The following is a 14,555-nucleotide window of genomic DNA, read 5'->3' on the forward strand; positions in this document are numbered from 1 at the left end:
TCCATTTACTGAAAACCACTACCTTCTTCTCGGAATGCGCGCGCTTATTCGCCTGATTTACGCAATTTTTATGCTCAGTACAGGATGCGCAGTGCAATCCTAAAAAATCACCTTAGGATACGCGTGCAGTGTGGCATATCACTTTAATAATTGGTAACCCAACAAAGCCCAGAAGATTTAGTCTTGATGTTAGACCATACATCCATCCGTCCATTTATGATTTACGTGCGCTGCATTGCGAGTGCAACACGTGCCTTGAAATGTAAATGAATATTAGCGACTGTCAACGTCCCCGAAAAGAATGTTTTTTACACCCTGTCTCGATCGAAAACAATATAGAGCTCCGAATGAAAAGCAAATATGTTAAAGAGTACTAGAATTTTTTGAAAAATGCTTTGACTCTCAATTGCACCATACTTGGATTCGCAAAAGCAATGCGAATTACGGCAGGAAAATAAAACCGAAGTCGCTCACTCAGAGCAAAATGTTTCGAAATTTGGAAAATTAAAGATATCGTTTGATTTAAGACTTTGTGTACTATCAAGCAGATATCAGAATTTTCAACAGAAACTTGCAGAATTTCCTGTTTGTCAAATCAAATCAACAACGTTCAAGTATGGATTATACTGTTGCGTGGTTTTCGTTTTTGCGAAAAGCTCCTATTTTTTTTGTACTACTAAAAGCAAATCAGCTAAAATCTAATTTACGTCTTACTTGCATTTGAGCCAGCAAAGAAAGCGCTGTTTGCTATATCTTCACGGTCACTACGAGTAGAAAACGACCTAAAAGGCCTCTTGGCGAGTCATTTTCCTCCATTAACCAATCACAGTCCTCCTTAATTATGAGTTGCGTTGATCAAGCTCCGTGAGTGACACCAAAGATCAAGAACTGGTGCCGCCACCTGTTGCAGCTAGCTACTGAAAATTTCCGGCATTTTTTTTATTTGAAGACAGCTTTACGTGATTTGAAATCCCCTATAAATCTGTAGGACACCAAGGAGTATTTTGATGTTTATTTTCGTTCCTTTCATTGTGGATTAACCGGTTTTAGGCAAAAGCTGTGCACAAAAAAGAACTCTCCAAGGAATAATAGTGCGACTGACCGAGGTAAGTCACCAGTTGGTAAATTATATGTAAGTAGGGAATTTCTTGTTTGCTTTCTTGTTGTAAAGGTTCTTTTAGACTTGCGATTTCAATGTGATTTACAAGTCTTAACCTCAGTTGAAGTAAGCAGAGTCTGTTCTTCTGGGCTGAAACTACAACATCATCTTGAATATAGTAAACACTGACACGAAACCAAAACCATTGTAATTACGGAACAAAGCTATAACACGACAGCGCTATGAATCGGTTTTTATAACTTCAACTGACTATCTTTTCAACAATTCGAGAGGGAAAGTTAATAACCTTGGTTTAAGACTGCAAAAAAATTGTAATGTATTACGATTTGAAATTATTCATGAATTCAAACAGGAAGACCGCAGTCGCCGCCCATCTTGTATTTTAGGCCTCGACGGACAACATTAATTGACGACAGATTGCCATATCAAAGATAAAGGCGGTTAGATCTCATTTCCGTTATGCATCGTCTTTCGTAGGGTCATTCGATCAGTAAATTAGTAAAAATACTTTTTTTAAGCCGGCGACATTTTGTACTTTACAGAATGTTTAATCTACGTGGTGTCAACAGATTGGATAAGTCGAATTCTGCCCGCTGTTGGCGTGAAAATTCATTCTTGATTTTGAAAAAATACATGTATTTTTTAATTTTTTTTCCCTTCGTTTGAGAGGCGGATATTGAATAGTCTTTCTCTGACTCTAACAAGAGATAACCACGAGAAGCTTTGACACATGCTAAATATAAACAGTGTGAAACTCTTAATCTTAAATTCAAGCGTGTTGAGAACATACTGTTCACAACTCCAGGAAAATTCATTAAATATCTCTGTTCTTGGATTTTCCTGTGAATTTTTGAAATGCGTTTAGTACAAGTAAGCGGGATTTTACTTAAGTTCCACTGATTAGGCGCGCTCGGTGAAGAGATTATCCACCGATAATGAAAAAGATCAAGGTCAAATGCAACGATATTGAGCAAATAATTAAATAGTAAATAGATAGGTAGGTAGGTATAATGAATAGGTAGAAAACATAAGAAAGAATAAGCGAAAGTTTAGGGATACTTGCTAATTCTGACAGAAGTCAACCGGAATGTGAACTGAAGCAGACGACGACATACAACTTAACCTGCACCATAATAATAACAAACAACAGGTTTCTCACTGTTCCCATTAACGACCAGTTAGTGTTTAAGACTGGACTCGCTACGTGCAAAAATGTCCTCGTTTTTAGCCGGGTTTTCATTAATTTTCAAGAAATAAGAAAGTTATCTCTAAACAACAATAAAGTTACGGCCATCAAGGCCACATTAGCCAATTTTTGTCCTCTTTAGATCTTCAAGTTATCTTTTGTTTTGAAATGTTTTTAGGGCTTTCACACCCGCTTTAGTTTTTGTAACTACAGATCAAACAATGTATCCTTTGCGCAATGATTTAACATCTAAATTTCACAATTTAAAAGGAGAAAAGCATACCAACATCTATTTAAAAAGAGTCATTCAGGATCCTTGAACATCAATTGGTCAACCTTTTCTCTTAATAGGTTTATCTTGAATGAGATAAGGAAAGAGATGAGGTTACTTTTCCTTATTTTTGTGATAGCCTGGTTTCATCCATCGGTTTATTCAGGTAAGATGTTTATCGCTGATATACCTGCTGTCGTAATTAACAATAATTCTACTTTATCTATCACATGGACTGTTTATAAAGCCCAATATTCACTGCAAAGGGGTTAACGTATAGTTTATTTTTCTTGACATCAAAAAAATACTAATTGATTTATGGATTCATTGACTGATCTGTTGACGGATTGATTGACTAACCGTAGATGTCGGAAATCCTTCCGAGTCACATAAGTCTGCGTGGAACCTAAAACAGGTCAACAGGATCCAGTTTTGTGTTCACACCACTCATGGTGAAGTTTTGGATGATTGGAGCATTGCATTGTGGTGAACAGTTCTATTCGATCGAGTCTTGTTGTTCTTGCGCCAGTATTTCACATTTTAAATACAGATCTCTGTTCAATGTTTCACATCCTCGTTAATAGTCGTCATAATCTTCAAGGTGTGAGAATGTTTTCATCTTCTGTTTTCTTTTATTTCAGCTCCGTTTGACGTTCGCATTGGAAGAGGTAAAGATTGCTCACATTTGGTTCAATGTGTGTAATTAAGTGGAATAATTTGATAATATTAAATTCACGATAACTTGGTTTTTCTTTATTGTACCTTCCTTTGCTTTCATTGTTTTTCAAACTTATGAAGATCGTGTCTTTAACGCAGGGCTTGCACTAAGACTTCATAGAAGGCAGGTTGCATATCAAGGTGAGCAATTATCTTGGGTAGTATTTGAAAGTAAACGTGACATCTGATTGGTAAATTATCATTTATCGTCGTTTGTGAATAGAAGCAAACCAGTAGTTCTTATGTTTATTTCCTCTCATATTATTTTTTATAGGATATCCAGGTTATCCAGAGTACACGTCTACCACGTCACAACAGACATTCAACCAGGATGTTGCAACACAGCAGACAGGCGTCACATCTTCACGTAAGTACAGCCTTTCTTTTGCTTGTTTGATCAGGAGGAATTTCGACCTCCTTAGAAATTTGTAAAACCACAGTCGGAAATGCGTTAAGACAGCTTATGTCTTTGGTTTATATTTTCTTCTCCTTCTTACATATTTTAAACATTGCTTTTGTTTTGTAGAATTTCAGCTTTTAACAGTAGATCTTAAAAAAAAATTTACACATTTTCAACCCGGAGGCTTCGCACAACTGATGCATATTCAGAATTATGGACGCCCTTAAAAACTAGTAGGAAGCTTTAAGACTATCACAAACACTTTTATAACAAGATTTATCTTGAGTTACTTTTTAAAATAGAAACCTTGAGCTCAGCTGATTTGAACGGCAGTCCCGGAGCGACGGTTGCCTCAACTCCGACAACGCAGACAGGACAACAGCAACTAGCAACCCAAACTGGTGCTCGGGTTGTCCCAGTTCAGAACATCTATCACACTTCCTATTCTTCTTTGTCAGCTGCTGAAAATTCATATCTTAAAAACAGCTCTTCTGCGCAAGATGTGACACAATCATCAGGAAATTCATACAAAAACAGTTCAGCAGCTCCAGTTGCCACAAATTCAACCCTTGGCGACAGTTACCCTGTATACCATGTGTCAAGCTATCAAGAGCCAACTATACAGCAGCCGATTTCACAACCTACATCAAATGCAACGACAAATCCGCCTTCTTCCTCATCTACACTAATAACTTCATCATCAGCACGTAATAAAGATAGTTATCCAGTATACTACGTCACGAGTCCTAACGACGAAAGCCAACAGACACCTGGAATCAGCGATAACAATTCGATCCTCGAGAAATCAACAAAAACCGTCTCTCCAAATAATGATACTGATAGTTATCCTATCTATTATGTGAGCAGCTACAACAATGCCACCACTCAGAAAACACAAACTCAGAATATAACAGCTGGTTCAATCAATGGAACTGATACGTCTAACAGCTTTCCTGTTTACAATGTGGTCAGCCCTGAAACGAGTAAGGACGGTTTAAGAGAACCATCAAATAGCAAGGTTCCCGACTCACCCGTTACTTATGAAATAATAAATAGCACGTCAACTTCTAAACTGAACGGTAACAATTCTGTTCCTTCTTCAATTCCATTCAATAATACCCAGTCTACAGCTAGTAGCAGTAACTATCCCTCTGCTTCCACATCAGCGCCGGCATCACCACCAGCAAATAGCGCCTATAACTATTCATCTTATCCTGTGGCTCCTGCTCCCTACAGTACAGGCAGCACATCATCCCCTGCAAGTGCTCCTTCTCCAGCAACCTACCAAGGCTACGGAACACCATCAACCTCAGCATATCCAGCGCCAGCGCCAGCTCCATACCCTGCGCCAAGCTATTATGGCTACTCAGCCAGTCAACCATCTGCATCACCATCAACAGTTCAGTCACCTGCACAGCCTTTAAATAACTCGTACGCTTCCACATCTCAAGCCCCAGCCCCAGCCCTAGCTCCGGCTCCGGCTCCAGCCCCAGCACTAGCTCCATCTTCTTCGTCTTCATCGACCATACAGTCATCTGCACTGGCTTCAACCAGCTCGTATATTTCCACAAATCAGTCCTCAGCCCTTGCACCTGCTCCAGCACCAGCTCCACCTCCAGTTCCTGCTTATCGTCAGACTCCAGCTCCAGCACTGACACCAGCTTCAGCTCCAGCTCCAGCTTCAGCTTCATCTGCATCTTCCCCTCAAATCTCCGGCGTGTCATCTTCTCCTCCTCCTTTTTCATCAGAAGCTGAGTCCTCCTATTCTTCAGCTGGAAATCAGACGTCTTCTTCTGTTCAAGTCTTGAACACTCCCACCTCCCTTTCTAACCTGAGCTCACAAGAAACTATCAACTCAGAATACGAAAACGCATCATATGTCATCGCCACCCCTCCTGAGAAAGAAACGATTATGTTTCTTCCTTCTCCTTCTTTTCCCCTGTCTTCACAAGCCACAAAATCAGCAAGTTCTAAAAACGCAAAAAGTTCATCTTCCAAACAAATGAATCAACCATCTCTGTTAAATGCCACTTTTTCTAAACCCCCAGCTCTAGCCAATACAACAGAGATCACTGCCAATCCCACTTCTAAACCACAAGTGCCTCCACCGGCTATAAACAATACCAACACGCAACAAACCTCAAATGCTTCGCTGTCAGTCGTGCCCCAGAACATCAGTTTTCCTGCTTTCAGAAATATGACGGACATGTCTAACACATCTTTTGGTGAACCTAGTTATAGCCCTCTGCCAGCTCCAACAGACGGACCAATAATCGAGATACCATTATCTCCTGAGGAACAATTTCATTCCCCTTCGGTAATCAAGACGAAACCGCCTCCATCGCACTTACCGACAAAGCCTCCCCCTGCGGCTCATCCTGTGCTAGTCACGACAAAACCTCCTGCGGCTGTTGGAGCTCATGCAACGGCCAAACATAAGGCGAATGAGTTGGGCTTTGGCGACAAATATTTAGGTATGAAAATTTTGCTCCTATAACTTAATCTACCTTTTTTTCGGAATTTTTATTCTATTTTTGGGTTTTTACAGCCCCTAAAAATAAACGTGCTTGCCATAGGAACGTAATATTCGATGATTATACTTGTAAGGCGGAGATAAAATTTTTTATGGAGTATATATATGTCTCTTTTTTTAGATAGGTAAACCGTCAGGTCTTTTGACTTTATACTGTATGTCGATTTTATTAGAATTATTCAGACAAATTTGCAATAGTAGTTCTTTTTTTTTTTTATAAAGGATTACTATGAAAAGAGCGGCAAGCACAAAATAATAGTGAAAAAATCCAATCTAAATGCCTGTAGGAATTTTTGTTTTATTTTTTGGTTTCTACAGCCTCTCAAAATAAACGTGCTCGCCATAGGAACGTAATATTCGACGGAATCGCCGGAGACAGTCAATGTAAGTATTTCAAGAACACAAAATTGAGACAGTAAGAGAACTTTCTTCTCAAATTTGTTCTCAAATAAGCTTTGTGCATGGGTTTGAGTAATAACCATGGACGATTTGCAGTCAAACAATATGACAGTTCCTCTTGGTTTAAGAGTGATAACCTTGATGTGGTTCTCTCGAGTCGAATAATCTCGTTCTTACAGTCACACTTAAGGATTCGCGAGCATTTCCATTCCTCGTCCTGCCATATTCATTACCATATGCCCACATCGATTCTTTTCCTTTCGTGCAGAAGAAAATCCTTCTCTCCCCAACACCTCATAGATTGGTGCAGTACTAGGGCGCCATATAAGTTCCATTGCAATGGTTAATCCGTGATATACAGAGTGATGCACATACAGTGTGTCTATCTCAAATTCCTTTCGTCCGCATTTTTGTTATAGTAAATAAACATAAACTTTCTTTTCATCCTATCAGCCTTCAGCAACTATCAAGTATTCAGTCAGCATGATATATTCTTCCCAAGAAATGGTAGGAAACGAAGAAATGTACCCGTTACTTAAACCTGGTGACTGAAAAGTGTGGATGATTTACCGCAGGTCAAACGCAGGAACAAGTATTTTCAATGGGAATCTTAAATGCTCAAAAGCAACCGCCACGTTTGCAAAGACGTAGAAAATAAGCATTGTAAATAACATTTCTCATAGTATATGTTTATATATCTCTTCCAGTATTCTAAAGCGAATCCGGGATCTGATTGGGTGCAGTCCCAGCTATTTATTAGCTCAGAGAACGGAAAAAAAAACTCAGGTTTTCGCTAATAAACATTTAGTAATAGTCACTACTAACCCGCTTTTGGAATACAGTACTTGACAGAAAAATGGGAAAAACTTAAAAAGTTTCTTTCGATTTCAGTTCTCTTCCTGATTAGAGCTAGGGAGAAAAAATTAATTCGAAAACGTTTCGGTAATATAATTCTATGTTTTGAGTCATTGTCACCAAAGGAATTTGACGACTAACAGCATAATTCTATATATGTTTATTCCGAAATCTTTCTGTTCAACGATTTTACGAATGTTAAGATATCAATGAAGCAAAATTATTTTCGTAGCAACCGTTAAAGCTGAAACACATTCAATGGTAAATTCTGATTCATGAAGCACTTTAACCAAGTGCTTCCTTAGGACGTGTAGACTGTAACAAAGCTCTGTTCATCTTTATCAAGATACTCTGAATGTAAAAGATGAATTATCTGTTCCGAAATGATGTATTTCTCTGAACAGATGTTAGCAAATGTATAACCTGTACAAGACGATCTCAGTAAATCCCCCATTACATTAGAATCTCGTCTATGGCTACCAAACCCCTATTAATATATTCCATTCTGCTTATCGAGAAGATTCTGCTAATCAAAAATTCAGGGGAAATTTTCCTGTCCCACAAATGAGCTTCACACATAGACAAAATTTAATTGTTTCAATATTTTAAGTTCTTCCTTTTTCGATTGCGCCACATTGGTTAACCCATGCATTTCCAGGTCATTAAAGTTGTGATATATTTGAACCAGTCTCCATAAATAACAAAATAAGGTTGTTTATTCTATCTCCCTTTGTCAGAAATTTGATATGTACATGTATACATAGTTGAGACATCACTTGTTGTGGCCACGATCATAACTCATCATATCAAGCGATTCGTAGCTTCTTCTTTAATGTTTCCCTGTAGGCAAGACAGTTCAAAATATATTAAAATATGTACTTAAATCAATGTTGTGACAACCACACATCACCAATCTTAAACGCAAAATTTTCTGTATTTGATGTAAGGTTTAAAAATTGGGGAGTATTACTCGGGTATATCCTCGGATATCCTTCAGTTTTATCTGGGAGATTTAAGTCACGGGACACATTTAGACCAATCGGGCGCGAGAAAAAATATTTCTTGTATCATGATGGGTTTTATCTTAGAGGTTTATTTATAACCTTGTTAGAGGTAGTATTCTCTTGGTATGTGACGTTAGTCAATTCTATATCATTATATTTCACTCATTATTGTATTTATGGTTGTACACCGTTTGGTTTCTTTATCGTACTTAATTGATTCACGTTACAACCTCTTCATTTCCCTCATAATCTTAAAAAAGATAAATAGAGGAAAAGGGGGGAGTTGCAAGTAAGAGAATCTAAAATCTAATGGCAATTTTTTATTACCCAGTTTTTGTCTCCTTCTCTTCCGCTGATCTTTTGTTGTGGTTAACCAAAATGTGTTGCCTTGTGAGCACCGTGCTGCTTCCGCCTACAGAAAAGAGATAGCCACAATGTTACGTTATGCACTCAACAAAAGCAGAGTGCAATAAGTGTACTACGTGTAATAACCGAATAAGCACTGAAAGATTATTTGATTATTATTTCAAAAGCGAGCGTTAATTTTGACTTGGTTATGCATATCACGGGATAACTGTTTTACTCAAACCGAATATACTGACTGTCATGTTCATGTTGCAATCAATCGCCTAAAAAAGGACCTCCGGCTTAAATCATAGTCAAATAACCAGTGATGGTTAAGCCAAACAGAACTCTAGAATTTTATTTTGGATCTAGTTATCCTGTAAGATCTTACACAACATCAGGTCTACCACTGCCGTCAACCAATCAGACGAAGAATGATAACCATTGGTGTGTGGTCGCCCTTAGTTCGGTTCAGTCGAGGCAGTGTATTCTCACGTATTCTCTTTGCTCTGATTGGCCAATCTGGTTAGGTTGGTTTTATTGTTACTACACCAATCAAAATGCGCTCTCACATACATTGTATAAATGCAGATTTGTTTTCTTACCGTAAGGATCTCCACCAACAGAATCAAAATAAACATTGCGGTGTCTTGCAGCATAGTTTAACCTCGCTGTCGACAGAATCATCATCATTCACACCAATGTTAATGATGAATTTCATCAATTAGCGGAAGAAGGAGTCAGGGGTAGCATAAATAAGTTTTTTTATCACCTCTGAATGGTTCAGGCCAACATCTAGTTAACTTAAAAGCAGTAATTGCACAAATCCCTTACCAATGCCATCTCTCTTCACGGCTTCTGGGACGTTTGAAGGACTGGATTGAACCGCTGGATAATATTGACTGGTGGCTCCGGCTATAAAAAAAAGAAGGACTATAAGATAAGGACTATTTTCCATTACTCAAGGCTTTGATCTTTAGTTGGCTTTTTCTAAAACGTTAAACACAACTCACATGAATCTAACCGTATTTGTATCACCATGACAACTCACTCTGAAAGTGAGATTTATTACTTAATACTCCCCTTGAATTATTGAATTACTTAAGTACTCACGTGCTGGTGATAATTCTCCTAGTGAAACAGATCTCCTCTTTTTGTGATTAACGGCAATATGTGAACGAGACAGAACAGGGCTACTGTGACCTGTTTGTAAAAGGGGTGAGAAATATGAGTGATATTTAACTCCAGACAATAATTGTGCCTATGATATATTGTGGTACCCTTTAAACGATGTAATGTTTTTCGATGATGCAGGTTATTTTTTGACTTCACGTGGCCCCTCGGGAAATGATAACACGTCTGACTGACACTATTCGTTATTCTGATGAAGAATAAATAGACGACCCCACGAAGAATCCACTTAAGCATATATCATGGCACACGGATGGCAACCTCTAGTCCTTCTCCGAAATTGCTAGTGATCTAAAATCAATTTTAGAGGGCAGTACTGATAGGATAAGATTAACAATGCCTTTATCACCTATTTCTAGATTCTTGCAACATTTGTTTGGAAAGTTTTTAGGGCTAACATTTGCGCCTTTTACTACCAAATGAAGACTGTAGTTAAGTTCGTATTGAACCTACCGTATGGATCTCCTCCAACAGTGTCGAAATATACATTGCGATGTCTGGCGGCTTGATTTAGTTGTTCTGCAGCATTACATAAACGCAAAATGTATCAAAGGAACTAAAAAAAGTTCGAGACCGCCTCTATAATTATGAAAAGCTTTTGCCCCCCATATCATATTAAATGATTTACGCCTATACATTAAGAAGGCCCCGTCTTGCGAATTTTTACATTAAGACTCGTCCTGAACCTGAGATGGGTTTCTAAAAACGTTTCTCGCCTATTTGTGATTTTTCTTTCGCTACAAAAAACAAATGACAAAGATCAGACAGCAATATAAGCGAAAAAGGCCTGCAATCATACCAATAGTGTATCTTTTGTCATCAGCTGGGTGTCTTCCTCCGGTGATTTGCTCTTCAAAGAAAGCCGAAGGGAGCTGACTACCTTCAACAGTTTGAGCTAAAAGAGTAAGTAAATATAATTCGAATTTTATAAAAAAAAATAGTAATACTTCGATTAGTACTCTGATCTGAAGAGTGTGCTAAGCGATCCAAGGAACCATGCCCAATGACGAAATTCAGAACGAAGATTTTCCCGTCTCTTCATTTCATCTCCCCAGTTTAAATCATATACGCTTAAAATCATTTACATGTATAAAACCGATTCACCTGATTCGGGTTGAGTAAGTGATCTCTTTTTCTTGTGATTGACAGCAATATGTGAGCGAGACAGAACTGGACTACTGTGACCTGTTTCATGGGTGCAAAAAAATGCAGTATTCATGATAAAGCAACTTTATTTCACACCACCACTGAGATAATTTGCATTTTGTCGGGCGATTTCAAGTTTTATCCTTATCCTGTTATAGAATCGTTAAAGGTGACCCGTTTAGTAGTTTTGAAGAAATAATATCACCGTTTTTAGCTCAATACATATAATTGGTACAAGTTAGCAGTTTAAATTGAAAGTGATTCACTCACCATACGGGTCTCCACCAACGGTATCGTAGTAAACATTGCGATGTCTCGCCGCTAGGTTGAGTTGTTCTGACGAAAAGTTTAAGTCAAAAGATATCATACCGTAAAGATAAGAAATTTAATAGTAAAGAGTTATTGTATGGCAATATCAAAGATTTTTAGGTACCAATAGTGTATCTCTTGTCGTCATTTGGATGTCTTCCTCCAGTGATTTGCTCCTCAAAGAAGGCTGAAGGGAGTGGATTTCCAATGGTCTGACCTTCAAAAAGAATGAACGTGTCCCGGAGTATTTGTATATTGCAATTGTCGTGCTTTACGTGATTCGAACTTACTTGTTATCAAGCTCGACCCATTTTCGTTTAATTTCTTGGTCAGACGAGCTTGAATTGTTCAAACGTCTACATGCAGCTTTTACTCTCATAGAACGTATGACGAATTACCCCATTTTTAAGGCAGACTGATATACGAAATACCTACCAATATTTGCAGGGTCTGCTATTCCACTCTTTTTAAATTCATTCATTCCATTTTGACCGGCGTACGGTATTTCCAAACCTGAATAAAATGATTTTTTGTGAGCCCGTAGTTTTCCAAAAAGGAGCTAGGTAATCGGAATAACAGAATAAAATTCAGAATCAGAATCATGCAATTGAAATGATACCATCTTCTGCCGTGTATCAACATCAATCTAATAAAGATCTAAGAAAGTTTGAAGTTAACTTTTACTGAATTGAATTTATAAAAGAATGAAAATGAAATAAATCTCAATTCTCGAGATTTTGGATTTTCATCTTCGTCCAGTGATTGCATTTTGTTTGGCATTTCTTCCCTTCGTACCTTTGCAAAAGGCAACAGCTCCACACAATATGCTGATAATGGGTATAAAACTCCCCATTTTGGCGTATCTGTTAGTATTGGAAAATGAAAATGAAGTTAATATTTGAGGTCAAAAGCTATTTCTTTGGTTGGCCCCCCCACCCCCCCCCCCCCCTTTCGCTCACCCTCAACTTAGTCGTCTATCTTTATTTGTGTTTTTTTTTTTTTCATTGCCGCTAATTTGCCCCACGCAATCATCTGTCCTTGACAGATACCAATCTTTAAAAAACAATATGACAAACGTACGATCATTACTATATGAAGTGTGTTAATTTTGAATTGAAAATCGTATTTCCATAAAAGCTATAATAACTTTAGTAACCCTTAATAGTTTCCCCGAGTTGCGTAACCGTCCAGTGTGTGAATCTGCTTCTTAGTAATCAGTCCTGTCGGTAAGTTAATGTCTAAAAAATCTAGCAAACACTTCCATAAATTATGTAACATCCTTGGTAATTTAACACACGGCACTTAAGTTAGAAGAAATTGCCTGTAACCATACGCCGATATCTGTTTTCCTTTATGAATTTATTGTCGTTTCAGCGACGTTTTTCCGAGTTTCAGACGGATCTATTTGTCCCCCATTTACTTATATGTTGTGTTACGATGGTTTTCTTTGCATAAACACAACAGCACCAGACATACGGGTAATTTGCTTATCAAGTAGTCAGTGGTAAGAACTGAGGTCTGCAAACATACATGAATAGACCCATTCAGGAGCTTTAAATATGGATCCATAATTTCGATCTTCTCCAAGCTGTTTCGCATATACTTATTTCCATAATAAGCTTTGAAATTAGGATCTCATCGGAGAAAAATAAGGGTCTTTCTATCCATGATGAACAATTCTTACTACGGACAGTATATCTCACCAAGCAAAACTAGAACAACCCTGTTGGTGTAGTTCAATTTGACCATTCACCAAATACAATTCATTTCGAGATTGTACTTAAGAATACAGGTATCAAGTCGTGATCAGCATAACCTCTTCAAACAGACCAGCTCCTCAAATTGTTATACCCTGTACTAAGCAAATAATTGGCGGAGAACATATCGCCATTTATAGACTTAGTCTCCGGGATGCCGTTATTTTTAGTTCCTCCTGTATCTCTATGATTTGTGATTAAACAACAAAATATCCCATGGAGACAAGAGATTAGGTCTGAATGAATAAAAGTATAATAGTAAAACATCATGTGTAATTAACGGCCATAACAGCATTTATAAAATTCGGACAGTCCAATATTTACAAGAATCTAGTTACCGATTCAATTTAGATTCCTTCTCAATGACAAACAAAAATATGAATTCTTCTGCTAATCACTTACCAAGTGTTGTCCGTTTCAAAATTATAATCAGCGAATTCCAACTAATTTTATGTTAGGATTTCACACGAGAAGAAACTCGTCCAAAGATCTGTTGATGCTCCAAGGCGGACCGTGTCGATGTTGGTTTCATCATGGTGGCTTACCACAAGCAAGCTTTCTTATTGGTTGTGCCTTAAACTCCTGTCAAACAGGTACCACGTATGATGGGTCAATAATATCAATATCCTTGTTTGAAAATGACGTGTTTGTAAATCTTTCGTACACTGATTTTCTCTCCTCAATCCCTCTCGTTCTCTCTAAGGGGTAAATAATTTCTTGAAATCTAAACTTTGTAACTTTCGCTCGCAGCTACTTTCCAATTTTATAAACTGTCGTTTCGTATCGTTTGTACAGTTAATACAGATAATTTTCGGTCGACTGTTCAGTTGTGTTTCGAGCAGTAAGACACTTCGTTAGGTTGCCTCTCTATTGACGCTATACCACTTGTGAAAAAAAAGTATTAATAACGTTTCAAAACTTAATAAGGTTCACACTTTCAAAAAATTACGAAGTTGACCATAGTACTACGTTTAATGTGGTTTGACCCGAGGGCAATAGTTTTGACGTCCTTCTTCTGATGGTGTTTCGATTTTCTCGGAAAAAAAGATTGTAGGAGCTATGAAACGTTTTTTGCATTTTCAATACAGTAAAATACATTTGTTTTCCTCTTTTCAGGGGTTGGTGCATCCCCGTCAGGTTGTAGTTTCCTTATATGGAAGATAGTTTTGAACGACGGCACATGATCCTCTAAGTTAGATAAATGTTGCAAACTGAATTCTAAAGTAATGCAGACTGAGATCATTACATTATGCCTCCCGTAAATGGATCATTATTTTCTTGGAGTACATGAAACAGCCCTATACGCTTTAGAATGAAGCTGG

The 14,555-nt window shown here is 37.8% G+C and overlaps 2 protein-coding genes across 2 annotated transcripts; one reads left to right on the forward strand and one right to left on the reverse strand.

The window, feature by feature from the left end:
• The first annotated feature begins 876 nt into the window (after positions 1-876).
• LOC113675484 (uncharacterized) lies at positions 877-8,655 on the forward strand. Its single transcript, XM_027192079.2, has 8 exons — positions 877-1,106; positions 2,658-2,743; positions 3,219-3,245; positions 3,394-3,435; positions 3,569-3,661; positions 3,997-6,168; positions 6,546-6,611; positions 7,080-8,655. The coding sequence occupies exons 2-8, from the start codon at positions 2,686-2,688 to the stop codon at positions 7,163-7,165; spliced, it is 2,544 nt and encodes an 847-aa protein (XP_027047880.2). The 5' UTR covers positions 877-1,106; positions 2,658-2,685; the 3' UTR covers positions 7,166-8,655.
• On the reverse strand, positions 8,180-13,787 carry LOC113675485 (uncharacterized). The gene is made up of 13 exons (XM_027192080.2): positions 13,636-13,787; positions 12,272-12,339; positions 11,912-11,989; positions 11,601-11,693; positions 11,438-11,503; positions 11,126-11,206; positions 10,821-10,916; positions 10,475-10,540; positions 9,944-10,033; positions 9,665-9,745; positions 9,436-9,501; positions 8,813-8,897; positions 8,180-8,321 (listed from the first exon to the last, which is right to left on the reverse strand). Exons 2-13 carry the CDS (start codon positions 12,327-12,329, stop codon positions 8,288-8,290), a joined length of 894 nt encoding a protein of 297 aa, XP_027047881.2. The 5' UTR covers positions 12,330-12,339; positions 13,636-13,787; the 3' UTR covers positions 8,180-8,287.
• Positions 13,788-14,555: the final 768 nt, after the last annotated feature.

The sequence above is a fragment of the Pocillopora damicornis genome, chromosome 10 (assembly GCF_964200805.1).
Source record: "Pocillopora damicornis chromosome 10, jaPocDami1.2, whole genome shotgun sequence".
NCBI lineage: Eukaryota > Metazoa > Cnidaria > Anthozoa > Scleractinia > Pocilloporidae > Pocillopora > Pocillopora damicornis.